This window comes from Neopelma chrysocephalum, unplaced genomic scaffold (assembly GCF_003984885.1).
Source record: "Neopelma chrysocephalum unplaced genomic scaffold, ASM398488v2 Primary Assembly neopelma1_96845, whole genome shotgun sequence".
Lineage (NCBI taxonomy): Eukaryota > Metazoa > Chordata > Aves > Passeriformes > Pipridae > Neopelma > Neopelma chrysocephalum.
The window spans coordinates 1556548-1582742 of NW_020925488.1; the positions used below are offsets into that span (position 1 = coordinate 1556548).

General features: G+C 46.9%; 2 protein-coding genes across 7 annotated transcripts in view; both read left to right on the top strand.

Annotated features, from left to right (window-relative positions):
- The window catches only part of LOC113960701 (phospholipid-transporting ATPase ID-like), a 93807-nt gene extending 88627 nt beyond the window's left edge, over positions 1-5180 (top strand). For all 4 annotated transcript variants that reach the window (XM_027670408.1, XM_027670410.1, XM_027670411.1 and 1 more), the window contains 3 exons: positions 863-1001; positions 2886-3016; positions 4943-5180. In XM_027670408.1, coding sequence (XP_027526209.1) covers positions 863-1001; positions 2886-3016; positions 4943-5164 — 492 coding nt within the window. In that variant the 3' untranslated portion in view covers positions 5165-5180. The remainder of the gene's footprint in view (positions 1-862; positions 1002-2885; positions 3017-4942) is intronic.
- Positions 5181-5304: 124 nt separating this feature from the next.
- Positions 5305-26195, top strand: part of RUSC2 (RUN and SH3 domain containing 2) — a 60357-nt gene continuing 39466 nt past the window's right edge. The window contains exon 1 of one of the 3 annotated variants that reach the window (XM_027670402.1): positions 5305-7951. The gene's annotated coding sequence lies outside the window, so the exon portion shown is untranslated. Of the gene's footprint in view, positions 7952-14861; positions 15227-16342; positions 16663-26195 lie in introns of those variants that run through there. The other 2 variants (XM_027670400.1, XM_027670401.1) reach the window with 2 other exon arrangements.

Here is a 26195-nt window from a genome sequence, read left to right on the forward strand (position 1 = left end):
ATGAGAGAGATTTCTTAAAAGAAAACCAGTCAATCATGTTTCCCTAGATAATGGTTTCTGCTGTCTGAGGTCTTGTAGACTTCTTTGCTTAACATCCAATGCCAGATCACAGCTTAGGGGTGGGGAATAAGCAGGGCTTACGTTAACTTGCTGTGTCTAGCTCTGGGGCCCCTAGCATAAGGAGGTGGTGAACCTGTTGGAACGAGTCCACAGCAGGGCCATGAAGGTGATCAGAGGAGCACCTCTCTGTGAAGACTGGCTGAGAGTGTTGCAGTTGTTCAGTCTTGAGAAGAGAAAGCTCCAAGGAGATCTCATTGTGGCCTTCCAATACTTAAAGGAGGCCCACAAGAAAGCTGGAGAGGGACTGTTTCTGAGGGCATGTGGTGATAGGACAAGAGGTATTGGCTTTACAATGAAAGAGAGTAGGCTTAGATTGGATATTAGGAAGAAATTCTTTACTGTGAGGTACTGGGACAAGTTGCCTGGAGAAGTTGTGGTTGCCCCATCCCTGGGAGTGTTTAAGGCCAGTTTGGATGGGGCTTGGAGCAATTTGGTCTAGTGCAAGGTGCCCCTGTCCATGGCAGGGGTTGAAATTAGATGATCTTTAAGGTATCTTGACATCCGGTCTCCAGTACTGTCCACTGATGAATGCTTGAGAAGAGGGCAGTAGCAGGATAAATGTAGTAATGCTTGCCTTGAATGGTTTCCCAGCATCCTATGATTTGTGACTTTTTAGTTCTTGAGACTTGAATGAATAGCAGTCTTAGGGGGAGATGTACAGCCTATGGGACGAGCTGTGTTCAGTACATATCTGCTAAATAATGAAGGCACTGACAATGGGTGTATTTTTCCCTTCTTTCAGATTGGCTTGGACACCTCTTACTGGACAGTTGTGAACCAGTTCTTCATCTGGGGAAGCCTTTCTGTTTATTTTGCTATCACCTTCACCATGTATAGTGATGGCATGTATCTGATCTTCACGGCCTCCTTTCCCTTCGTTGGTAAGCCCTGGGACAAATCTGGATTGCACTCAAAATGGACACACTGCAGGGCTTAAATCTGCTGAGTATTTCTAAGTATGTTTCAGAATATATTGACTGCCCTTTCTACAAGAAATGGCAGAATATTTCTGAGCGTGGTTGGGAATACTTATTTGGAATCCCATCCATCCAGGTGAATGTGTGCCATGTTGACCTCCTTGTGTAAGAATGGGCATTCCCATGCGTTAATAGGAATGGTCCTTTAAATAAACCTGCAGAGCTGGCTGGAACATTTTATGCTGCTCTTCTGCAGGTGTCCAATTCTTACAGATATCTAGAAGCATTTTATTGGCAGAAGGATGTGTCTTCCTTGTAAATAAGTTAACATTTTGGCAAAGGAAAGCATAGAAGTACAACATCGAGTTAGACATGAGAAAAATGCCATGTGATTAAGGTGAGCCTTCTGCCAGGTTAAATGGCAAATTCCCAACAACAACAAAACCAAAAACATTCCAGTGATGACCAGGTCTTTGTAGTTACTCTACATAACAGGTTTCTGAGCACATGCAAAAAATGATGGCTAACATAAGAATGAATCTACCTCCTGAGACTCTGACCAGGAGAAACATGTAAGATTAGTGAATTTGGATGTTTTAAATAGCTCTGTGCATCCACAGCCAATATTGATACAACATTGTTATGAACCTCTACTTCCGAAATCCCCAAACTTTGTGTTCCAAGTCTCAGATTTTTGAATTGATCAATGCCTTTATTTTTGGATGACTTCTTCAGTAAAATTTGTTCTGCCTACCTTCACTGCAATAGCAAGGGCCTTAGCCAATTTAGAACTATCTGAGATGCAGGTCAGTTGTTGCAACATATTTTTCAAGCAGGTGATCGTTTCCACTGTGAGGTGACTTTTACTGTTAAAAATGCTGAGTGAGAGAAGACAGCGTGCCTGTTCAGTTTCCAAAAACAAGTGAATGGTTGGATTGGATGATCTTGAAGATCACTTCCAACCTCGATGATTCCATGATGATTCTAACTCACTTGCCAGGGATATCACTATCTGCTGCCCTCTCATTACTGTGTTGTTAAACTAGCCATAGTGCTGCGAGACAATAAGGTCATTTTTAAGGAAAGTGTTTCTAGTCTGGACTGAGACAACTTGTTTACTTTAATTTCAGTGGAGTTGTATTACAGCAGAATTTGGCCAACTGGAAAGAAAACATTCAGCAACTTTACTGCCAACAACAGCATCATTAAGCTCTGTATTGAGAGTTTTGCAGACTGTTTGTTCCATCTTATATTCATTCAATTTTGGAGAAGCCAGAAGAGAGCACTTTGGTTTCAAAGAAGGTGTCAGTGACACACCAGCACATGGCAGTAGTTCTGCCAACATATCCATTAGGCTACACTGTCTGTGCAGATACCCAGAGCAACACATGCTTTTCTCATAAAGGGCTGTGATTCCCTTTGTCTGCTGTGCAGTTGGAGTAGTATTCCATATGCTTCAGGAAATGGTACTGGAAAGTAAGAAAGTAGTATTCCTCCTTTTGCACTAGAGTCCTGGCAAAAGGTGGGAGGGCTGGACTTCTGATGAAGGTCTCCTGAGCATTTATATGAATCCTTTGCAGTGATTTGACTCTTTCTAAAGAGATTACTCTGACACCATTGTATCCCTGGGTTATTGCTGCAATTGTGTCTGGATATTTCATTTTTCTTTGCTCATGACAGTGACACTGGCATTGCTGTCCTCTCTACAGCCAGTGGATCTCACTGTTGGAGATGGTGTCTGCCATATATTTTGGTCTGTTTGCCAAGTGCTTTGAAATCAGAGAGCAAAAGGTTCAGGTGAATAAGAGGTGCTGCTTTTACTGTTTTAATCATGCTTTTGTTTTTCAGGTACGGCTCGAAACACCCTCAGCCAACCGAATGTGTGGCTAGCAATCTTCCTCAGCATCACCCTCTGCGTGCTGCCCGTGGTTGGCTTTCGATTCCTGAAGACTCAGTTAAAGCCAACACCCAGTGATAAAGTAAGGAGATACCTTATTAAACCAGAAATCCTGCTTACTATGGCCTAGGTTTACCATGGAGCCATGGGCTTGGCATCGCTTGGAGTGTGCGTCCCTGTCTGTGCAAGTGCTGCCATCCGTCTGTCCCTTACTCCCCTGAGAAGGAGGATTGAATTTGGGTTTTGGCACAGTTCAAACCATCTGCAGCTGGGACCAAGGCTGAGATTATTCAGATGTGGATTAGAATGCTCTGAGGCAGGAAAGCTGCACTATTTTTAGGTGCGGGGTTTAAGCACTGTGGCTCAGTGGCAAAGGAGTGGTGTGTTTCTCCTGCCCTGCTGCTGTGCAGTTTTTAGCCTGGCAGACCACAGCCTTCCACCCTCCACCCGAGCAGACATGTTTGGTGGGGATTTTTTTGATTTCAGAATTTACTTCTTTTGTAGCCAATGCTTACATGCCCCCTCTGAAACCAGATGCCTTCCCATCCCCGGGAATATGAAGCTGAGGGCAGTAGGGCAAGGAGAGGCTGGGAGTGATAGAGTGGGCAGAGAGCTCATAGCTCACTGTAGCCAAGAACAGCAGCACACACAGAGCTCCCCAGGCTCGTTTCCAAACGGGAGCATCTGCTGAATGCTACTGCCACCTCGTGCTTCCTTTATCTCCCTGCACCGAGCTGCCAGGAACCAGTGTCAGAGCACAGCACCAAGGGCATGCACCACAGTTGACTGCCCTGCCTGGTCATGTCTGGAGCTCCTCAGGTTCTCCAGGACTTTAGAAGAAGGAGTTAGGGGAATTCTGAGCCCTTGCAGAGAGGGTAGGTGGGTGCTAGAGAAGAGTTCTGGGTAGGGAGGTCCTTGGGACACAGAGCCAGGTCAGGGATGTAAAAACAGGCTGAGTTTACCCCTCAGTTGAGTAGAAGTCAAACAGCTGTCACCCAGAATCCCAGCTTCAGTGCTGAGGTCGGGCATCTCTCTCTCTGTAGCACAATATTACTTTTCTGCCTCCTCTGGGAAGTGAATGGTCACAGGAAAGGAGTATTTGGGTTTCCTGCTGTGTGGATTTGCCCAGCTGGCAGTAAATAGACCCAGTGTTTAGAGGGGCCAAGTACCTATCGCTGCCATTGTGCCAAGCAAGAAGCACAAGAGTCCAGCAGCTGGGGATTCTGCTGAGCCACAGGCACTCAATACCAGCCTCCTGCATTAGACAGCCCCTTTCTGAAAAGGTGCTTGACCACAGATTAACTCAGTGGCCACTTGGGAGCAGAAAGCCCACGACCTGCAAATAAAGTGCAATATTTATTTCCCTTCTGGCAAGGAGTACAAGAATCTATCAATCCCAGTAAGTGTTCAAGGCTAGGCTGCATGGCGTGTTGATCAACTTGGTCTCGTGGCAGGGGGATTGGAATGATATGGTCCTCAAGGTCCCTTCCAACCTAAAACACTTTATGATTCTATAATTCTATTACGATAATCATTCTCATCAGAAAAAGCTTCTACATATCAGAAATCCCCTTTAGTAGTCTGTTTTCCATATTAAATATGCCAGTTCTTAAATGTTTCCTCATTTGTTTTCTGGACTTTTGACTATGGTCAAGATGACTTTCACATTTTGGGTGCTTTGAGTGCCTTGAAGAGCTGCAGTAATACCCCAACCAGGGCATTACAGAGCTGTGAAGAACAATACACGGAAATCATTCCCTCCCATGACTTAAGGATGACACTCCCATTAATGCCTTTTAGAATAAGATTGCTATTTCCTTTTATCAGGCTGCCGCCCTGTGCTGCCAGTTCAGTCGCAGCTCTGCCTCCCCTCCTGCCATTGCCCCCTTTTGTCAGTCATTTTTGGCCTTGGATTGCTGCTTTTGTTTCCCTTTCTCTGCTCCTCTTCTGCTGTGCTTGTGAATAATGATCCACTTTGCACTTTTTCCACCTTATTTTCTCATTTCAGGTCCTGCTCAAGATCAAAGAAGCCAAAAAGCGGCCCCCTCCACCCTCACCCAAGAGACGGCTGCGTCGGACCAGCACCCGCCGCTCTGGCTATGCCTTCTCTCACCAACACGGCTTTGGAGCACTCATTATGTCGGGCAGAAACATGCGGCCAAAATCACCTTTCGCCACAACAGGAACATTTTCACCAAATAGTGACAAATATAAACACAAAGGATTGTAAAAAAAAAAAAAAAAAAGGACTCCTCCCCCCAAAAAATAGCAAAGCAAACCAAAGTAAAGGGCTGTCAGGAGAGGACCGAGCCAGTGGCTGCCCAGAGTTCTGCCTTCCAGGCTACCAAATCAAGGACTTGGGCCTTTCCTTTCACCCATATGTATCTTCTGATTCCAGCTTCTTTTCCAAAGATGTGTGCTGCTGCTGGGGAAGGTGGGCAGGGTGAATTGGAGCATGGAGTTGTATGGTATCCCAGAGGGCCTCCATGGAACAAGAGAGAATGTGCTGCAGGAGGCATATCCACTCCCCAGCGTTGCTCATAACGCTATTTTTTCCCCTCCCTTTAACTACATACCTCAGAGCAAAGAGAAGTCCAGTCTGAGGGAAAGGCTGAATTGGCAATGCCTTTCTCATTCTTGTGCCTTTGTTTCTCTTCATGAATCCACTCTGGACCGTATTACTGGGGTGACAGTGTCGACCCCAGGTGTGCCTTAGGTCCAGCCACACAACCCCCAAATCCACAATCTTTGTAATCTTGTAGCCTTTTGACTGTAATCCACTTTCTCAGGAGATGGCCAGTGCCCAAAGAGCACCCTCATCCCACATCTGCGATCGGGAACTGCTGCAGGCTCAGACAAACCCTTACTTGGTCAAGGGACAAGGAGTTGACGCTCGTCAGCCTGTGCTGTTTTATCTGCATTGCAAATCTGCTCCTGTAAAAGATCACTGTCCTCAGAGCCCTCTCAAGTTTTGTAACTGGACACCAGCCACTTAATTTAAACTTAAAATAAAAGAGCAGAAGATGCCCAGACTCCCATATGGACCACATAATATAATCTGGCCCTTAGAAGCCCATGCCATGGTTAGGGCTCAGCTGAGCTGCCATCTCCAGGCGTCTCCGCCACCATAACAGACTGAGATGCACACGCATCTGGCTTGATGGTGATTACACAAGCAGTATTGAAAGCAGAAATGCTATTTCATGGCTAGCACCTGAAATAGCCTTTACTCCACTGGTGCTGTGTTTCAGTGTAAGGGATGAAGTTCCCTGGTGGCTCCCTCACCCTCCATGATGAGCAGTTCGGTCAAGATTCATAGGAACTTAGTGAGGCCTTAAGAGCTGCTGCAGTGTTTCTCTGCTCTGTGCTGGCTCACATTTTATTTGGGAATGGGTTGTCTGTCAAACACAGGTAGCAGAGAGCTGAAAAGCCTACCAGTCTGACTACCAGCAGAGGGACCTAAAATGCACAGATGCAGCCAAAGTCATGGTGATCTTCAAGGATTGGGATTTGCTCACTGTTTTGTTTCACCAGCTCCATGATCAGGAAGGTTACTGGGTGGAAGGCCAGCGTGGCAGAGTGAGAGTTTGTCCTGCCAGCACTGCTGAGCTGTCTAAATGCAGCTTTTTTTTTGTGCAGAGGACTAAGCAACTTGTGGGTTGGGATTTTTTTGGTTTGTTGCTTTTTTTTTCAGCTCCTTCATACAATTTTAGACTCCTTTCTTATTTTGAATTGATTTTTTTTTGTGCAGGAATCCTCTGATATTTATGGGGAGCTCCCTGCCATGAGCTTCTGAGCTGTCAGTGGTGGCAACGTATGATGGCAACAGGCCAGCTATGCCCCCGTTTCATCTGGTCTGCATGGAACACCTTGCTGCCTGTGGTCACAGTTTCAGCAGATTGTTTAAACTCTAATAGAAGGTTTCATCTCCCTGGGTTTAACTAAGCACAGAAAAAGCCCCAGTCTGTTGCACCTGCTGCTCGGGGAGGCTTGTTGCAAACTGTGGTATTAAATTTCAGCATGGCCAGTGCAAACGTGGAGCTGAGACTGGATCTAGGCTTCAGTGTCCAGGAGCTGCTTGCTTGGGAGGGAGCAAATTCTAATCTGGTGATCTCCCCTGCAAGGAGACACCTAAGTAAAGTGAGAGTCCGCACTCTGGCTGAGGAAACCGCTGTGATAGTGAGTGCTTGTCGCCTCCCTCTGATTTACCATTCACTTTGCAGAGACAATCACAGCTTTCTGATGAGGATTATGTCTTTCACAGTCAGCGTCCCTAGGGTTAGAGGAAAAAGGAGAATTTGTGCAGATAAACAGACATCCCCATGATACCCAGACTGGTCTGTGGTCTGAGTCCTATCAAAGCTATTCCTAGCATGTGATGCAGCAGAATATATTGCAGAGCAGCAGAGGCAGACCTTGTGCTGACAGAGCAAGGAAACTCTGACACTGTGCCTCTCTTCTCACATGGTTTACGTGCAAAGCACTCACCTCCTGGCTAAAAGGGGATTTGAAAATGTTGGATACGACATGCAGGGGATAATAAAGCTGTTGGTGAGCTTGCACCAGATACAATTATTTCCATAGTTTGACACAATCAGCATTTGAAACACATCAGCTGGCAGTGATGTCTGTTCTACATCACTCCTGATTTTGTAAAATAATTGTTTTTGGTTTTTTTTTTAAATAAAAAGAGAATATTGGGATGATAGATTCCCTGGCACTCTGTTAATTGATCTGAGCAGTTTATAACCAGAAGCGCATGTTAATTCCTGGACCTCCTAAAGCGGGAGGATGGTCTGTGGGACGACGGATCTGAGACGACAATGCTTTTTTCATCCGGTATCCTGATGCGGGAAACGCTCAAATTCCCAAAATTTTCCATCCTAGCTGGGATGTTTTAAGAGGAAACTTAAAGGAAACGTCAGACATCCTTAGGCGGAGGACACAGTGGGGGCGGGCAGCGTCGAGAGCCCGCCCCGTCAACCGGCTGTAAACAGCGGAGCGATGCGGGCGATCGGTAAGGGACGGCGGGGCGTCGGCGGGGGCGGGGGAATGGTGGCTTGTCCGTGGACGAGGGGTGGTCTGTATTTCTCATGTGCGTGGTGCTCTGCTTAGTCCCCAGGGGAAGGTGAAACCTTGTGTCATCATCTCTCTGTGATGTCTAAAACCGATAATCTATAGGTTTTTATGAAGCTCTCATTTTTATGATAGGTCAAAAAAATTAATTCCTGAAATAGGGTTTGGATTTTGTTTTCACCCCCTACCTTTTTATCCTCATTATTCCGTATTATAAATATTTATAGTTTGAACATTGGTCTGCTGTTGTGCCTGTACTTGCCACTCCGCTAGGCTGCAATTTAGGGATCGAGAGTGATTATGTTTTGATGGTGGTGAGGCTCTGGAATAGGTCGTCCAGAGAAGCTGTGGATGCCCCATCCCTGGAAATGTTTAAGGCCAGGCTGGACGGAGCTCTGAGCAACCCGGTGTAGTGGAAGGTGTCCCCGCCCTTGGCAGGGGATTTGGAACAAGATGATCTCTAAGGTTCCTTCCAACCCAAACCATTGTGTGATTCTTTGATAACCGGTGATAATATGGTCACACTGTATCAGAGAGAGCTGAGAACATCTTCTCTCTCCTGAATCCACAGGATGACACAGAGCAACCTCTTCCCCTAATACTGTGGGGCATCAGGTACTTTCAGGCAGAGGCACCTCAAGGGCGTTTTCCATTGCTAACTGCAACACCTGCATTCTTTCTGTGCTGCCTGGTAGCTCTCCTTGTATCGGTGTGCATCCATGCAACTCTTTCCCACTGACCTGTAGCCTGGAAGTCATTATGCATGAGCAGCTCTTAGGAAATGAGAGGGCAGAGGAGCACTGTGTGCCTTGCCCTGGGTTCTCCAAGTGGAGTGATCCTCAGCAAAGTCTTTTGGATGAAAGGAGACATCTCACTAGTGCCCCAGGCTAATTACTAGCTGGAACAAAAACAGGAGCTTAAAGATATCTGTGGGCACAAGCACTGTATCCTGTAACCCCATCAGGCCACTAACAAACTTCATCCTAAACCCAGCCATTCCAGCTGGAAAGCTTCCTGTTCTGATGGTTGATTTTTCTCCCCCTCTAATTTTCAACCTAAATATGTTCACAGTGCATTTATTCTCTTGTTGTCATGCCAGCATTATCCTTTTGCTTCAGTAGTTTTGTTTGTCTCCTGTGATATATTTAGACAGCAATCCTATCCTCTCTCTGCCTACATTTGGCTAGGCTAAACAAGCCAGGTTCTTAAGTTTCTTCTTGTTTGATAGGTTTTCTGTTTCTCTCAGGGCCTTTCTGCACCTGTTCATTTGAGTTTATAATTTTTAAATGCGGCTGACCAGTTTTTTTTGGTTTTTTTTGCGTGATGCTTCTGTTATCATGCCTGTACAATAGCTCTGGTATTTCACTGAATTGTCTAGGCTGCATTTGCTTTTTTTATGGCATCATCATCTTATTGATCCTCAACACAGCTTCAGTGGTTATTTTTCCTAATTTTATTGTGAATATGCACAATTGTTAGCTAAATTGGGTTAGCTATGTAAATACCTCTCCTCTCTCACTGTCTCATGCCTGACAACATGGGGTGGAGCTGAAGTCATCACAGCATAACTCTGCGCATGTTGATGCTTTAAACCGGTGCCTCGTCCTCAGGGGCAAGCTTTTTCCATGAGGGCTGGCAAGGGCTTTTTGCTGCATCTGCTTATGTCTTGGTTGATGTAACTATGCTGGAGTGAGGAGCTGTCACTTGTCCTGGTAATAAGTGGGAGGGTGGGGGGGTGCTGAGTTCCCAGCCTCAGCTCCCAGACATCTCTGTCCCTGTCCCTGTGATAGGGGTCTGTGCTGCTGCAGGGCTCATGGGATGGAGGGCTCAGCAGAAGGGCACAGAGCCCTGCAGCCTGGGCTTGACCTCTGAAGTGCTTCTGGCCATATCTGCAGCTCAGCTACTCCTTGGGTTTTCCAGAGCTAGTTTTCTGCAGCCCTACTTTTTGTAATTCACTCAGAAGGTGGAGAGTGTTTTTTCTCTTCCTGGCAATGTTGAGAAGCCACCTCTCTCTCTCCTGTTTCCCGCAGCTTGAAGGGAAGCGGTTTCCGTACCCCCTGTCTCTTTCTCCATCCTGCCTCTCCAGCTGGGTGGAGCTGGCTGTACTGAGCTGTCAGCTCCTGCTTTTCCACACGGAGCTGAGCCCTCTGCCAGACTTTTCAGCTATAAATGGATCTGGCCTTTTCCAAACCACCCCCCTCCCCGACACCAGGAGATGTTGTGGGATGCAGGAGCTGGGCCAGGCTTCCTCTGAATTAGGAAAACATATGATCCAACCGCTGGCTTTTTGTAGATTTCTCTGGAAGCATCGTGCCTGGCTTTGGGGGAGCTGTGTGTGCCCTGGTGAGGGCTGTGCTGCTGAGCTGGTTGTGTGCACTGCTGTTCTTCCCAGACCTGAGAGCAAAGCTGGGGCAGACCTGTAGGTGCTATCCCCACACATCAGCCCACAAACACAGCGCCGTCTGATCCGAGTGCTGTGTCTCCAGGGAAGGCCAATGTTTTTGTTACTGGCTGCATCCTGCTTCCACATCCGAATTAGGCACTTAAAAGCAGCCTGGCTTTTTTATGTAATGAACAACCCCGCTTGCCTCCCCTAATTTTGGGATTTATGGCAGACATCCTGAGATCTTCTAAGCTTTATTGCATTCTTCCTCCCCTGAGAGGCAGGGAGGTTCAGTATCTCCTCATTCACCAGGGAGCCAGGGCCTCAAGTATGCACACCAAGGTGACTCAGGGAGTCAGTAGCTGCCCTGGATTTTAAACTGAAGTCTTTTGTGTCATCAAGTGCTACCTCCATCAGCCCTGCGGGCATCCAGGCCATTCATTCCATGAAGAGTACAGGTCTGTATTTAGAAAACTAATTTGTACTCTCATGTTGAAAAGTTGCAGTCTGAAAGTCTGCTAGTTTGTGTGCTTCATAGAAGCTGCTGGGCAAGGTTCCAGTCTGGTGACCTTTTGCTGGCAGCAGTGGGTTTGCGTCCTTTGGGCTTAGACAGCAACACCTAGAGCAGCTGCTTCAGAGGCTTCCTTACCTCCTGGCAGTCGTCCCTCAGAAACCTTCAGGCTGTGGATAAGGATTCATAGAATATTCAGAAGATGCAAGCCTGGTTTATGGCTGCACAGTATTCTGCCTGCAGTTCTGCTTCTGGTTCAGTTTTTGCTGTGACAGCAGATGCTGTCTGACACATTTTCCTGTGCAGGATGCCTGGTATCCTCAGTTTTCTCTGTGGCTTGGTTGTTTTGCCTTTTGGGTGGGTCTGTAGAGTTATTGACTGGGCAGTGACTGGGTGATACACAGGAATATATCTTTTCTTTTTTCTTAATGTGAGCTGGAAGATGTAATATCCCAGACCAGGATATTACATAAGGGTTATGATTCACTAAAACCTTATATCTGTCTTCCTTCTAGGGTTGTGGGCAATATTTTGCATGAAACAGGTGAGGGATAGATGAAGTGCTCCTTCACCCTTCCCCACTCCATCCCTGGGCTTTGAACTGGGAATATATGAAATGAAGATACTGTGTGTAGTTGTAAGTGCCTGATCTCTTTCCTATGGTAAGCTCTGCTGAAGCTGGGCCAGGCATTAGATCCTTCTGGTTTGCCATCTCAGCTTGGAGTGCTTCAGGTTAAAATTGGTTGTGTCCCTCCCAGATATTCAGGGGGGCTGACTACCCCAGTTTTCTCTGGATTTATGTAATCTGCATTCCACAGAACACTTAATTCCCATTTAAGTTCTTCACCAAGCCCTGGACACATAGCAGAGTTTTCTGGGGTTTGTTGGCTCTAGGTCTCTGTCCCTCTGATTCTGGAACATAAAGCCTGATTAAGGTTTTGGTACTGATACCTTCTGCTCATCTGAAGCCAACAGTTTCTCCCCCTCTTCATTCTTTTGTGTGCTTGCCTGGACTGGGAATCATGGTTTCCACAATTCACTTCCATTGTGCCTGGGATCAGTGTTTGCTGAGAATCTTTGTAGTCCTTCAGCATTGCCCTGGACTCCGCACTTCCAACTGAGTCCTCCATGGAGCCGTGGATGGGACTGTGACCCAACAATGACAGGCTCTTTTAGGAATCCTTGGCAGAATGACGATGGCACTGAATCATATTTACAATTAAAGCTTTATTTTCTTAACAGGTTCCTGGTGACCAGGAACCGTAGAATGGTTTGGGTTGGAAAGGACCTAAAAGATTATCTAGTTTCAACCCCTCCACAATGGGCAGGAATGCCACCCAGTAGATCAGGTTGCTCAGCGCCCCATCCAGCCTGTTCTTGAACACATCCAGGGGACATCCGAAACTGCTCTTGGCTGCCTTCATAAGAGGAAGTTCAAGTTAGCTGATTTCACAATGGCTGGTTCAAACTGCACCAGGATCCTCCTTGAATGCCAGGGCAAGACACTGGTTCAGACATAACATCTGTGAGTGCAGATTTGGTGTGCTGCAAATCTCATCCCAGCAACAGGGTGTGGAGTGTGGCCATCCTACTGCTGTTATGGTTGTGCTGCCATACACACAGCACTGAGACTGTGCCTGGAAAAGCTTTGGAGTATGTCTGCCTGTGCATGGCTTGTGCCAGCACGAGTTCAGCTGCACATCACGAGCATTAGAGCTCCACAGTCCGCCATGGGATATCCACTGAAACAGAGCATTCCTGCTCAGTGTGCTTGGAGCACTCCTTGTCAAATGCTGTGCTTTACAGGGCATCAGAGCTATGCTACCTGCAATACCTGATCCTGCAGGGATCCCTGTGCAACACACGCTATGCAACACATCTAAGACGTAGTGAAGACTTTAATTTTTCTGATGATTCTAAGGTAGTCAGGGTAGTTGGTTTGAAAAATGCCTGAAGAATTACAGGTGGATCTTGCAGAACTTTAGCATGATACAACAGAAAATGAGATTTCATGCTGATAAAATGCCACATATAACAGTGATTTGTGAACAGTTTCTCACTACCCACAACAAGCCCTTTGGAGTCACTGTGGATTATTATCTGAGCATATCAGCTCAATGCTCAGCTGTAGCCAAAAAAGGTAGAACTCACACTGAAAACAAAAAGTGCTGGTCTGTATTCTTGTATAATAGGTATTCAGTCATGTTGTGCCTGTATCTTGAGTTCCACATACCAGCTGGTCACTCTGTTTCAAAAAGAGTGACACAGACCTGGACATGATAGAGAAAAGTGGAATGGGGATGATTAAGCTTCTGTAGGAAGAGAGATTAAACAAGGAAAAGTAGGTGACGGTGACAAAGAGTAAAGGTCTATAATGTAGTGTTCAGCAGGGAGAAGTTGAGTAAGGAATGACCTTAATAAACTTTGATATTTCTCACAGCACAGAGGAAGCACATCCAGCAAAATTATTTATTAGACTGGAGGTTAAGGAAGTCCTGTTTCAACACAGTTGATTTGTAGAACATGTTGCTACGAGATGGCATGAAGACTGAAAATACACACAGATTCCAAAAGGAACCAGACACCTCAATGGCAGAGATGTGTTTCAGTGTCTGTGAAATGTGATGGTCAGTGTGCGACCTCCAGCTCCAGAAGTTCCTCATTGTTGCAGGCTGGAAGAATGTGTTTTTAGGAGAAATCACTCCATACTCTGTGATTTGTATATGCCAGTGCCAAAACGTTGGGGGTAGGGCGCTAGATCAGAAGAATTCTTGGAGTAACCCAATAAGGTGGTTCTGGTTACCAGAACGTGCTGAAGCAGTGGGGCGAAAATGAACTGATTTGGTTTTGAGCACTTCTGGTCTGATGGCTCTTCTGTGGGAGTTACACACAGGACACCACAGATTTTCTTATCACTGTTACTAGCAAATCTGGGAGGACTGTCAGGAGAAGGGGACTGGTGTAGGCGTTGCCCACTGGCTCACAGGGTGTGCCAGTCCAATGATTACTGCTCTGCCAGGCAGGCAAGATGCCTGGCATTAGCTGTCCAATCCTGTCTTTGTTTCCCCTTGAATTCTGATTAGGATATGATTTATGTCCTGATGGAACAAAATCTGGACTCTTAGAGCCTCTTATTCACATGACTGTGGGTGGTGGTGTTATCCATCGAAATGTCTCGTCCTACGGCAAGGGAAAAGAGCAGGCTATTGCAAATTCTATTGTGAATTCCTTTATCCTTTCCAAGTCCTGTGTTGCAATTTCCTTCACAGTCTAAATAGCAAAATGTCTCCAGTCTCCCTACACTGAGAACTGTGAAAGTCTGGAACTGCACAGCTTTGAAAAGTCTTGTTTGCTCATAATGGAATGCCTTCAATACTCATTTTAGGAGCAGTAGTAGGAGCCACTGTTATTTGCTGCTAATCCTTTTGAAAAGTCACCAAATCAATGCTTTTGGGTTCTTTGAATTTTCTTTTGTGGAAACTGGCTGAGGCTATAGCAAAAGCAAAAAGCAGTAATGGGCATATGATTTTTGTCTGCCATTCAGCTTGCCTCAGGGGGATTCTTCACTGCTTAAGCCTGAATGTGGTATCATAGTGAAATTTTGGGAACACTGGACTTAGAATCATAATTTTACTTCTGCCTTGTTCCTTGAACCCAAAACTACACACTCAGAAGCATTAGAATGTTTGTGCCTCTTTCGATGGGATGGATGAAGGGTTTAAAGCCCTGTTCAGAGAAGAAAAACGTCTCTTGGCAGCCTCAGGCTGTTTTTAAACGAGACAAATGCCCATGGTGCCTGTCTGCCAGAGCCCCCAGCCCCTACACCGCGTCCCTTTTTAGCCCACTTCTCCACGCATCTATATCTGGCTACAATTCCTTGCTCTGGGAACGTGACCTCATCATTGTTTTGGTATTTCCAGTGATTCAGCCTGGTCCGGGGCAGGGAGGAGTCATTCCTGGTGCAGGCTGACGGGTGTTTGTGCGTTTCTGGAATTCCAGAGCAGTGCAGCCTCAGCCCTTCCGCTGCTTTGACAGCTCGGCTGAGGCCGGGCTGGTGCACCGCATTCCTGCCTGGCAGATGGCCTGGGCGCAGCTGGTAGAGGGACTACCTGCTTTTGGGGGTAGTGGGGATCCCTGTCTTTGCAGTGTATCTGCTGTGGTGAGGGTGAAGAAAGCTGCGAGCAGTAGTTTGTGTGTCGAGGAAAACCACAAGGAGTCTCCACTTTATGGGTGGTAACAGAGTCCCACAGAATGCTCGTTCCTGTTTATGGGCTGCCAGCACCCCATGACGAAGTTAACTTTGCAACATCTGCAGCGGCTTGGTAAGTGTTGTGGCCCTTGTTTCGCAGGGGATGGGGGGGGGGAACTGAGGCACTGAGTAGGGAAGTGGCCTGCTTGAGGTTTACACATCTGAGCTGGAGGTTCCCCCTGTCCTGACAGAACAGACCACACTTGCTTCAAAACCACATGAACTCCCTGTTCTTTGTCACTGGTTTCACCCAGAGGTCACCTGTGTGAGCTATATGCCTGTCTGACACAGGGCTTAGAGGCAGTGCCTGCTGTGGTATGAAATGTCCTGAAACAGCTCCTTCTCAGCCTCCCCTTAAGGTCCTTCAAGGCTTGTTTGATGGGCACTGGTTAAAAGCTACAAACCCTCTCTGATGCTGGTTCCAGTTGTAGTGCAGCAGACGTAAAGCCCCAAACCCTTTGACGCTTTGCTGCCTTGCCGACCTCGTTCCTATCCCCCATCTTTCAGATTTGGTGTAAATCCAACTGCAATACAGCTTGTAAATTACCCTGAAATGGCAGGTGAAAAGAATCCTAGCAGTAGGTGCCAAAGACACTGAAATTGGGAGAGAGGGTAAGTCTCAAACATGTGGGGCCCATGAACACGGGGAGAGGACCTGGACAACAAGAATGGGCTCCTGCACCATGAGCTGGTCTGACAGATGGATGGAGCAAAGCTCCAGTCAGCCTTTCTCCCTGGTGTGGTGGGCTGCTGTGGCATCTGCACCAGAGGAAGTGTGAGGCTGGGGCCATCCCAGGTGGGGCTGGAGCTGTCCCATTTTGGGTCGCAGGATGGAAAATTGGACAGGTTTGCATTTCCGCTACGCAAAATACTGCATATGGAGCTGTAGGAGCTGCTGAAGAGTGTGGAATTGGGGGGGGGGGTCTCCCCTTGCTCCTGGTCACTTCTTTCCAGGCTTCCCCTGGCAGGCAGCTGCCCTCCCAGCCCGCTGTCCGAGTGGACAGGCAGTGGAGCCATCCCGCACAGCCCCGCCACGCTCTCCCTGCTCTCTGTGCCTGCTGTAAATGGCTCTCTGTAACACGAGCTGCATTTCTGCCATAGCCCTCTCCAGAGCGCATCTGTATTTACACTGGGGCTTTCATTAGCAATCTGGCCCTTGCGCTGCCAGCAGCCCTCGCTCCTCTCTCCTGCCCACACGCGCTGTGGGTGAGACCCTGGCACCGCTGTGCCGGAGGAGGGGCAGGTGCCTGGCAGCAGGAGGAATTCCTCAGCCGGCTCCCGTCTGGAAGAAGTGCCTTGTCATGTTGCCTGCTGCCCGCCATCCTGCACCAACAGGGGTGCTGCCGGCAGACACTCCCTGCAGCACGGCTCGCTGATCCCTGAGCCGGCACGGGGACAAGCTGGTTTTGCTCTGGATTATCGCTGGCTCTGCATACTGTATTCTTCCTGCTGCTCTCATGCCATTGCTGCTGCGCTCGGCTTCCAGCTGCGGAGATTGTATCTAGCAAGGTAGGAGCCGATCCCTTCTATTTGTTCTGCTGAAAGTAATGTGGCCAGTCCTGCCCCTGCCTGGAGAGCATGTGTTAATTAGTGGGTTTGTATTGCATTGTTCTGTAGCTCTGATGAACACTCAGTATGCTGCTCAGACTGTAGCCTCTCTTACAGGGAAAGAAAATGCATATACGCATTTTATTTTTATCTACACACTGGAGAAATGAAACTTTGGGTCCTTTTCTGCTCCAGAATGGAGTCCTCTCTTCTGTAACTTCTCTGTTCTCATGCAGCATCCTGTGCATGTTCTCCAGGTCATATCACCTGCTTCTGTGGGAGATGTGAAAGTAGAGAGCAGTCTGATGTGTCTTAGGAGACAGTGGGAGGGAGGAGAAACTCAAGGAAGACAAAAATCAAGGAAGTTCAATAGGCTCAGAAATGGATTTACAGAAGCTATTTTTAACCCAGAAAATTAGACAAGGGAAGAGCCTTCCTTTCCCTGTATAGTCTCAAAAGGGTGATTTGTCTTTGTTTTGTTTTGGTTTGTGTTTTCCTTCAATTCCTTAGGGCACACTGTTTTGTTATGGAAAGGCCTGAGGCTGCTGCTGTCCCTAGGGATGAAGGACTGTCAGTCTTGTTGGTCTGGTGCCTTCTTTCTAGTGAGCTTTGCTGGCATTTAAAGTTTCACCTGCCCCCACAACTGCACACCTTTGCCTGTGCTGTGTAGGAGAAAAGAGGTGATGACTGAGAAACCCTACCCCTTCTGGATTTCCCCGCAGTAGCCAAGGAGAGATAAAATAGGAGGGCATTAGCATTTTCTGTGTTTAGGCACAACTGTTCCCTTTTTAGTCCACAGCAGCTGGGATGTGCTCACAGCCATCCATCTTCCCCAAGCTTACTGTACCTGGGCTTCCCTCCCATATGGATGAGAGTCTGTCTCCTCGGCAGGATACCAGGCCTCCTGCAGGTGATGGCTCACTTCTGAGGATCAGCCCAAACAACCAACTATGTTTTAGGGCCCCCCTAGGTCCCTGTGAGGAGGATAAGGGGGTGCTCTAGCTTTGCCTCCTTAGCATATCCTGCTGTGCTGCCAGTGGGTGTATAAATAGTACCCACAGTGTACTATTTTGGTGACAAGCTCTTCCCAGGATTCATCCAAAGAGTTATGTGAGCAAGTGTTAAAAATAACACCAAGCCCTGCCCAAGTGCTGGCATCATTTCAGCCAAAGTGTTGGGAATCTTCCATGGAGAGCAGCCTTGGACCCTTGGGGGGGCGGGGGGCAGCAGAGGGGGTCCAGCAGGGCTTCCTGTGTTTTCCTCTTCTTATTGTCCTGCTGACCACAGGGGACTGTGACCCTCAGGTTCTGCAGATGTGCTGATATCAAGAAGGTGTGAGGCTTTCACTTCTAATTAGGTTATTTGCCACTGGGCTTTCCCCGTGTGTGTCTGAGTATTATCACTAGGTCTAATGTGAGGTACAGGAAATTCCCAGAGGGGTTAAAGCTGAGCTTTAATCTAGCCTGCTGTCAGGTCCCTGCTGGTGGCCAGAGCTAGCTGCTTCACTAGAAGGTCTTGGACTGTAACAGTGGCTTATGTAGGCATTCTGGTCCTGGGTTAGGTTTATCCTGAGGACTGGTACCTGGAGATCAGTTTAAGTGTGGAAGGCATATTAAATCTGAGAGTTGCATTACGGCCATAGATATGGATTCTTTTTATCCATATAAACACAAAAGTTACTCCAAAATTCTGCCCTTTTCGTGGTGTGGTCAGTGCCTAGAACTGAAAGCTGGATCACACAGCAGAGATATCTGGGGAGGAGCCGTGCTCCTTGAGCTGTGCAGCCACTGCAGGATGCACCATCCCACCGAGAGGCTGGAGCTGTGGTTTGTTTCCCTCAGGCTGGGTTTTGCCTGTTGTTGGGCAGGTCCTACGCTAGGTAGGCAGTTCAGCTGCTCTCGTGCTGCTGCAGCATCAGCCCATGCTGTGTGCTGGAAAACAGGAGACCTTGCTGGAAAGCAGCAGATCTCACCGAGTCCTTGTCCTCAGTGTCTGGAGCCCAGAGCTCACAAAATGCTTCAAAAAGTGCTTATTGAGGGGCTCATACTCAAAGAAACCCCATCTGAAGAAAGAGGTGGTCCCTTTGCAGCTGGATGATGTGGCTCCACTCTTGCCTGGTCTCATATGGGATGTAGAAGTGGGAGTGGAGCACTGATTGGTTACACAGCTTAATACATGAAGCCTCACACATGGGAGAAGAAACAAGAGATCACCTGCTTGTAAACTTCGGGGGAATGCTGGGGCTTCCCTGTTTTCTCTGAGTTGAAAGCTGATGTATTGTGGACAGGGGAGACCACACTTCCCGTTCAGATCCTGGAGTTCAGGACTGCAGCATTAATCCCCCTCTACAGCTCCTTGGCCTCCATGTTTGCATCCCTAGATGCATCAGTTCTAGTTTCTGGCTTTGTAGAGGAAGATGCTTATGGCTGGACTCAATGATCTTAGAAGAGATCTTTTCCAGTCTAAATGATTCTGTGATTCTGCAATCCTTGAGTGCTTTCAGAAGGGCTGGATTTATTTTAAGCTGATAACAGAAGGTTGCTGTGAAAGCAGCAGGCATGCAAAAATCGCTGAAAAGGTCACAAGCGGATGCTTCACGTCCTCTGATTCGGGATTACTAATTCTGGCAGATGTACCCAGGGATGGAGAGCAGGTCCTGTTAGAGCATCATGACCAAGCGCTTTCTCTGGCTGTTGCACTGAGAATGAGTGAGAGCAGAGCACATGCTTGGCTTCTGGCTTGGACTGTTCTATCTCCAGTTCTCCATCCTCCTCCCCATCTCACCATTTAGCTGATCTTCTCTTTTCCATGCTGTGTGAGAGGCACAGGCTGGGTGTGTGCACAGGATGGAGTGCTTTCTTAAGCGTGAATTGAAAACACAGACTTCAGAATTGTCCAGAGATGGAAGTACATCATGGAGATGAAAAGCATGTTTCTTTTTTTCCAGGAACATGCTCTGAGCAATCAGTCCTTCATCAGGGGCTTCCTACTCCTCAGTTCTTGTGTTCCTTCCTGCTCTCTCCTATGTTCAGCCAACAAAGGAGCTCTCTGACTCGCCGTTGTGGCTGCTTGTTAATAGACCTGAGCCAAGGCTCTGTCTGTCGTCACATATTACAGAGTTCCTGAGGGCTCTATCAGGGCTCTTTCCACCCTGGCATGCTCTTGTTCCTCTGACTGGAATGTTTCTGGAGTGTGTGGACATGCCTTGTTTGTTGTCCTTGAGCACCTCTTTGCTGGATGTTTCTCGATAGTCTTCTAATAGTTCTTCTATCTAGAATAGTCTTCAAGGCTATTCTCTAATAGTCTCTGTGGTGCCAGAGCTACACACCACAGATTCCAGGAGTTCCCGAAGTGCCTAGATGTCTTCACGGGGAACCCTGTAGAGCAGCGTGTCCCTGCTCTTTCATCTACCTCACACGAGGCTGAGCCCTATTTCAGTCTGTCCGACACAATCCAAGCTTGGCAGGTTTGTCAACCATCTCCTGTGACCTGCTTTGCCTTCGTGTACTGCCTCAATCGCTGCTGCCTGGGCTTTGCCTCTGCCAGCTTTTATTTTCTATTTTAAAGAACAGGACAGGATTTCCTCCCACACGCGGATCCCCTTTATCCCTGTAGCATTTCCATCACTGTGGGTCTTTTTCCAGCCTGAGCGAAATCGTTGCCCAAAGCTGACAGGCAGGTATTCCCCATTTCTGACTCTGTGTGCCTGCCTGCCCGTAGGATGGCTGCCTGTTGGCTGAACGTGACTTTTGGAGGAGGTAGACTTTGCACAACTGGCCACACAGCAAGTAGGAGCTGCGAGTTAAATCTCTTTGTGCCAATTAAACATACACCGATAAGCACATACAGCCACAAGGTTGCTTAATCATGGGCTGACCTGATACGGAGACCTTGAGTAGAGCTGACTGATGATCCATGACAGCTTGCTCTCTTAGATGGGAAGAGGTTAATAATAACAAGAAAGAAATTTGGAAGGGCTCTCAACTGTGACCAAGGATCATCTCTGACAATATCAAATTAATGAGAAAAAGGTCTTTCCAATGCGGTGGGTGAAAGGAGGATGAATCCACTGGCTGAAAGCTCATGCTAAGCATGTTCTGTTTAGGGAAAAAGTACATCTGGAGTATGTTTTTAACAGCCAGGTGGATTAGTTACTAGATCAGCTGGCATGCAATGCTTTTCCACTCTCAGCTGTACCTGTATGTTTGCTGTGTCTTTCCAGGAGCATGTTTGTATTTCTCCAGGTATTCTGCCTCATGGAATAAATAGCTCTCAGCTTTTAATCCCTCATTAGATGTTCCCTGCTTCTCTGAGTCAAACAGAGATCACACGACAATAGGACCTCCAAAAGATATATAATAATCATGTCTCCCTGACCCAGGCACAGTGGCCCTGGGCCACGCTATTCCTTGGATTTCTTAATTTAATCTCTAGAGGCTTCCAGCAAAAGGGACATTATCTGCTGCATTCTGCATCTTAGCAGTCCAGTCTCTTTCACCTGTCGGTATCTCCTGATGCCATGAGTTGACCAAGGCTGTAAGATGGGCATTTGTTTGGCAGCACAGCTGGAAAAAGACAGTGTTTCCAATGTCTAACAGTTAGGGCATGTGAAAATTAACAGGACTGCAAGCCTCTAAATAAGTAAAGCAAAGAGCTTCCTGAGACATACAAGACCATGGAAAATTTTAAGGAAACCAGTCTTACCTTCTGACTGTTAATTTTTTTTTGGTGTAGTGGATGGCTAGTTTTATCTTTTATACTTGATGTCTAACTTAAGCTTCCCTGTCTGCCCCTTAGGGACACTCTTCTTGTTGCTGAGGAGGTGGAGAACAGCTTGTTCACTGGCTCTTGGCAGCAGCCTTTTATATGTTTTGGCATTGCTTTCATGTATCCCCTAGTTTTCCGCAGAGAACCAACTCATTTGCTTTGCAATTTACTCCTTTCTGTCCTTTTTTTTCCTTGTTGCCTTTGAGCTCTCGCCAGTTTGTCCATTTGGGATATATGTCTGTGAGGCATGAGCCAGTGTTGGGCAGAGAGGAAGGATGACTCCAAGTCTTGCATATGACATACCTGTGCACACACAGCCCTACATATTGTTTGTCTACTTCAAAGCAGAATGCCACTATTGCTCAAGCTCAGCCTGTGATCTGCAGTAACCACAGATCCCTTCTGAATGAGCAGGTCATGCATGATGATTATGGGTGGGGATGTGCAGTCTGTGCTGTGTGAGGTGTCATGGTAATGGCTATAATTTATGTCGATGTGCTGTTTGTGTGTACACCTTATCCCTTCAGCTAACAGTATTGGTACTGTAGACAGCACAGGTGAAGAGTAAAAGACAACTATTCCATCTGAGAGCCAGCAGGTTAATATATAAGTGGTGGACAGAGTATCAACAAGTTTTCAATGGTCCTGTTCCCTTTCCCCTTTGCAGCTTTTCTGGTGCCTACTGGGATGTGGGTGCTCAGGAGCCCAGGCAGTCTCTTGTTTTGCACTGGAGTCCTGTGCTTGCCAGTATTCTGCTATTGCATTGCTGGTGGTAGGTGGGTTTTGAGTGTATTTCAGCAGTCTCTTTTAATCACAGAGTGCTTTGCAGAAGCACAAGCTGCCAAGATATTGTTTTATTTGCCACTAAAACATAGCCAACTGGGGCAGGTAACACTGCAGAGCAGCACTGTGTGTCCAGTTGGGGTGGTAAGTGGAGAAACTTAGGGCAAAAATCAGTATAAACAACCATTATTAATATCATGTGTCTCTAATAAATCAGACAGTGGTTATTTGCTCCCTGGGCTTCATTGCAAAGCGAAGTGGAAATGTTTCAGAGCAGGGAGGTCTGCTGGGAACTCGCTTTGTGGCAAGTTGACAGATCTCCCTGCTTGACTTCTGCTGTTGCTCGGAACAGGGATGGCAAGAAGCTCTTTGGCATGTGCAGACTGAGGTGAGTGTGGGTTTTCTGCTTGAATCATAGAGTCATTGAATGGTTTGGGTTGGAAGGGACCTTATAAATATCATATAGTTCCAATCCCCCTGCCATGGGCAGGGAAATACAGAGCAGTTTTCATACTTGCTGTTGCCTTGGAAAACAAACTGTTTATGACTCAGTCCTGAAACGAGAGGGCAGGAGTCTTTTTCCATTCTTGGATGTGGACTCTCATGCGTCCAACAGCGATGTTTTTCTTCTCCTCTGCTTGCCCTTTTCCTTGCTACATCCCTTCCACTGCTGTCCCTGTGAGCTGAGCCTTGTGTGCCGTGCAGTCACCCTGACTTTGAGTCACCCTGGCTATGCCCCTGGAATGGGAAGGGAATGTCACTTCGGTGCACATCATGGGAACCAACCATAAGCAGTCACTTCCCTCAAGCAGTGTACACAGTGAACCATTTCAGGGCTGCAGATTCAGCTCAGCCCTGCAGCTTTTCAGCTGCTTAGTTGGAAGTATGTAACTCTTATTTGAGGTCAGAATACAAACTGGTGAATGCAGCAGAACTGTGGCTGCTGAATTCACCAGGTCCAATATAGTATGTAGAGTATGTAATGTGGCAACTTAAGGCTTTCCTCATGGCAGTGGGGAACTATAAGTTATGGTGAAACCAGTCATTTAGGTAAATTGCGCTGCAGGGGCAGCACTGGTCCCATTTTGAAAACTAATGGAAGTGAAGCCAGTAACACCTTAATATCCACTGTTACCATGGCTGCTTAGAGCAATTGTTTACCAGATTAAAAGGCATATATATTTTATTTTTTAATAATACCCTCTCTGCTTCTTTTACCAAGGCTTTGACTGGTGAGAGTTTATATTCCCACTCAGTGTAGCGTCAGTATCTGAGTGAGTACTTGAAGAAACAAGATCGCTCTTAGAGCTACTTAAAACACTCTGAAACCTCAGGCTGGATCAATTATGTCCCAGCCTTGCTTTAATTCAAGATTTTCTGTACCTCTTTAAGAGCTTGGTTTATCAGATTGCAGCTGAGCCTTCAGACATGATTGAGGAGCTGCTCTGCTGTTCGTGTCCTCATTTCCCTCTGCCTAGAAACATTCAGCTATTTCTTTGTGCTCTTGCTTGGGCAGTACTAAGTATTAGGAGTAAAAGATGGGTGCTAAGAGTTGGGTTGTGGGGTCATTTCTCCCTTTCCCACAGAATTTCGAGTGATTCACATCTCCCTGTTGCCCCAGTCTCCTGCATGTAAAATGTTGATAGCAGCACTTTTCCTTGAAAAAGACTATAAACATACTGGAATCTGGGCCTGGAAGGGACTGTAGACAGACAGCTGATTGTGGGCAGGATTTGGTTTTCCCATAGATGTCTCAGTAGTGTAGAGGTATGTGGAACTCAGGCCAGCCCTGTGGGGATCTGTGCCAGCACTAGCCCTATCTGGTAGTTATGACTTTTTATGGAGCTTGTGAGGGCCTCTGTTCCTGGTCAGTGAAGCATCAGTTGCCCGCAGGGGGAAGGATTTCACCTCAGTACTGGAAGCTGAAAATCCAGATAGTGATGGGAATGACCTTGCTCAGTGTGATTTTTCTAGAAACGGTTGCAGGTGTAGAGCAAGGAGGGGGAGCAAGACAAGCATGCATCATATTATCCTAATTCTTTTTTTCCAGGGGATTTGCTAATATTTTATCTGTTTAGTAACCTGAAATGAATCTCTCAAGTACTTGTCCTACCTACCCTTGGATCCATGTGTATTTCTTCCATACATAGAGTACCCTTTGAGAACTAAGAAGCAGTAAGCAGACTGGAGTAAGATAACAGGAAAGTTGAAAGAGGAACTACTGGTCTGAAGGGAAGTTGTTAGTGGAGATAAGCCTTCAAATGGAAGCTATTCAATACATCAGATAATGCTATGAGCATTATAAAGTCAGACTTCACTAGTGATGTTTCCTAAAGACACAAAGCTAGGAAGCGCTGTCAGAGGCAGTTCAGTGTTATTCAGCAGGAAAAGCTGGGATGTCCTTAAGGAATAATACAAATGGGAGCTGTATGGTTCAGAATTGCATGGTTGTGTGCGTGCAAAATGAGCGAAAAGTTCAGCTCCGTCTGGGAGCTCACTGGGGAAAGTGGGAACAATGAGGGGGGAGACTCGGGGGCTTAAAGTGACGTGCAGGATAACTGCAAGCGACTAGCGTGATGCAGCCATGAAAAAGATAAATGTCATCCAGTGTGACATGTTGGACAAAACATTGGTAGCAGAGATGGGGAAATTTTAGCATATTAAGGCATGGGAGACCTTGTCTGGAAGACTGTGTACATTTCCAGTCTCTTGCTGAAGGCTGTGTGCAAACTTTGTCTGGTCCAGAGAAGGAATATGGGTATGATCAAAGAAATGGAGAGCCTGCCTAATGTGAAATGATTAGAGAACGCAGATGATGTAACTTTAAACACAGACTGGATAAATGCTGACGTTAAAGCTCATTTTTGGAACACGAGTGGATAGGGGTAAGCTGTGCATGGATAAAGATAAGCTCTAAACTCAGAGAATGTTCTTAAACATCAGAGGGATGAATTTGGGGAATTAATTCTGTTAGAAGACAGCAAGCAACAGGAAGTGTCCAAGTTTTTTTAAAAAAACAGCAACAACTTTCTCTTTTGAAGCCATTTTCTCCTTTGAAGGTGTGACTCCTGCCCTGGATTGCTAACCCTGAAGAAATCAGTGCTGCTGTTCTGGGCAGCGGGCAGGACTCACTGGGACACAGGGTCATGATGAGGGGCTAGTGAATCCTAATGCTGTGAATGTGTTTGCAACCAGCATAACCCCAGAGACTCTTGTGCTTCTGTCCTGAGATCCCCTTGGAAGGCAGGCTCAGTGGGGATCGGTTAGTGACCCCCCTGGGGAAATGTGAGGGCTGAGGGCAGGTATTTCCACTATGCTAACATGTGCTTTTATCAATCTGCGTGGATTTTTGACCCCTTGTTCAAAGGCCCCTGTATTTGTTCCCACTGAACAGAAAAAATGTCAAGCACATGCCGATAACGATCAGCCTGTATTGATTTCTCTGTGTTAGAGAGATGTTGTTTGACCTTGAAGCACAGAGTTTGCAGGAATGGGAAATTGTTTTGATTTTTCTTCATGAGGAATTTTATAAAGTTTCATCATCTCCTCCTTTCCTGTTGGCTTCTGTACTCTGGTCCCCCTTGCTCCAGTTGTGCTCTTAGTTCAACTCTGACCAACATCCGTCTCTCTGACATTTCCAAAACAGCCTCAGTGGTGATGGATGGGGTTGCCGTGTCTTGGGAATTTAGATTTCTGCCTTGAGCAATGAGTGAGCAAGGTGGGAAGGCACTGAGCTGCTTTCACCTTGCTCATGAGTAGTCCAGCACGTGGGAAAGAGTGAAGATGTCCCGTGGCCATGCTGCAGGTGGGGTCATGATAGGCCAGAATCTACACCCTAGGCATGTTCCTGCTGTTGCACCTGCAGATAGCAATGCAGAGGTTATCTGCTGTGGTGGAGAGCTTGCTGTAACTCATACCACTGTCTGTTTACTTGAGAGGAATGG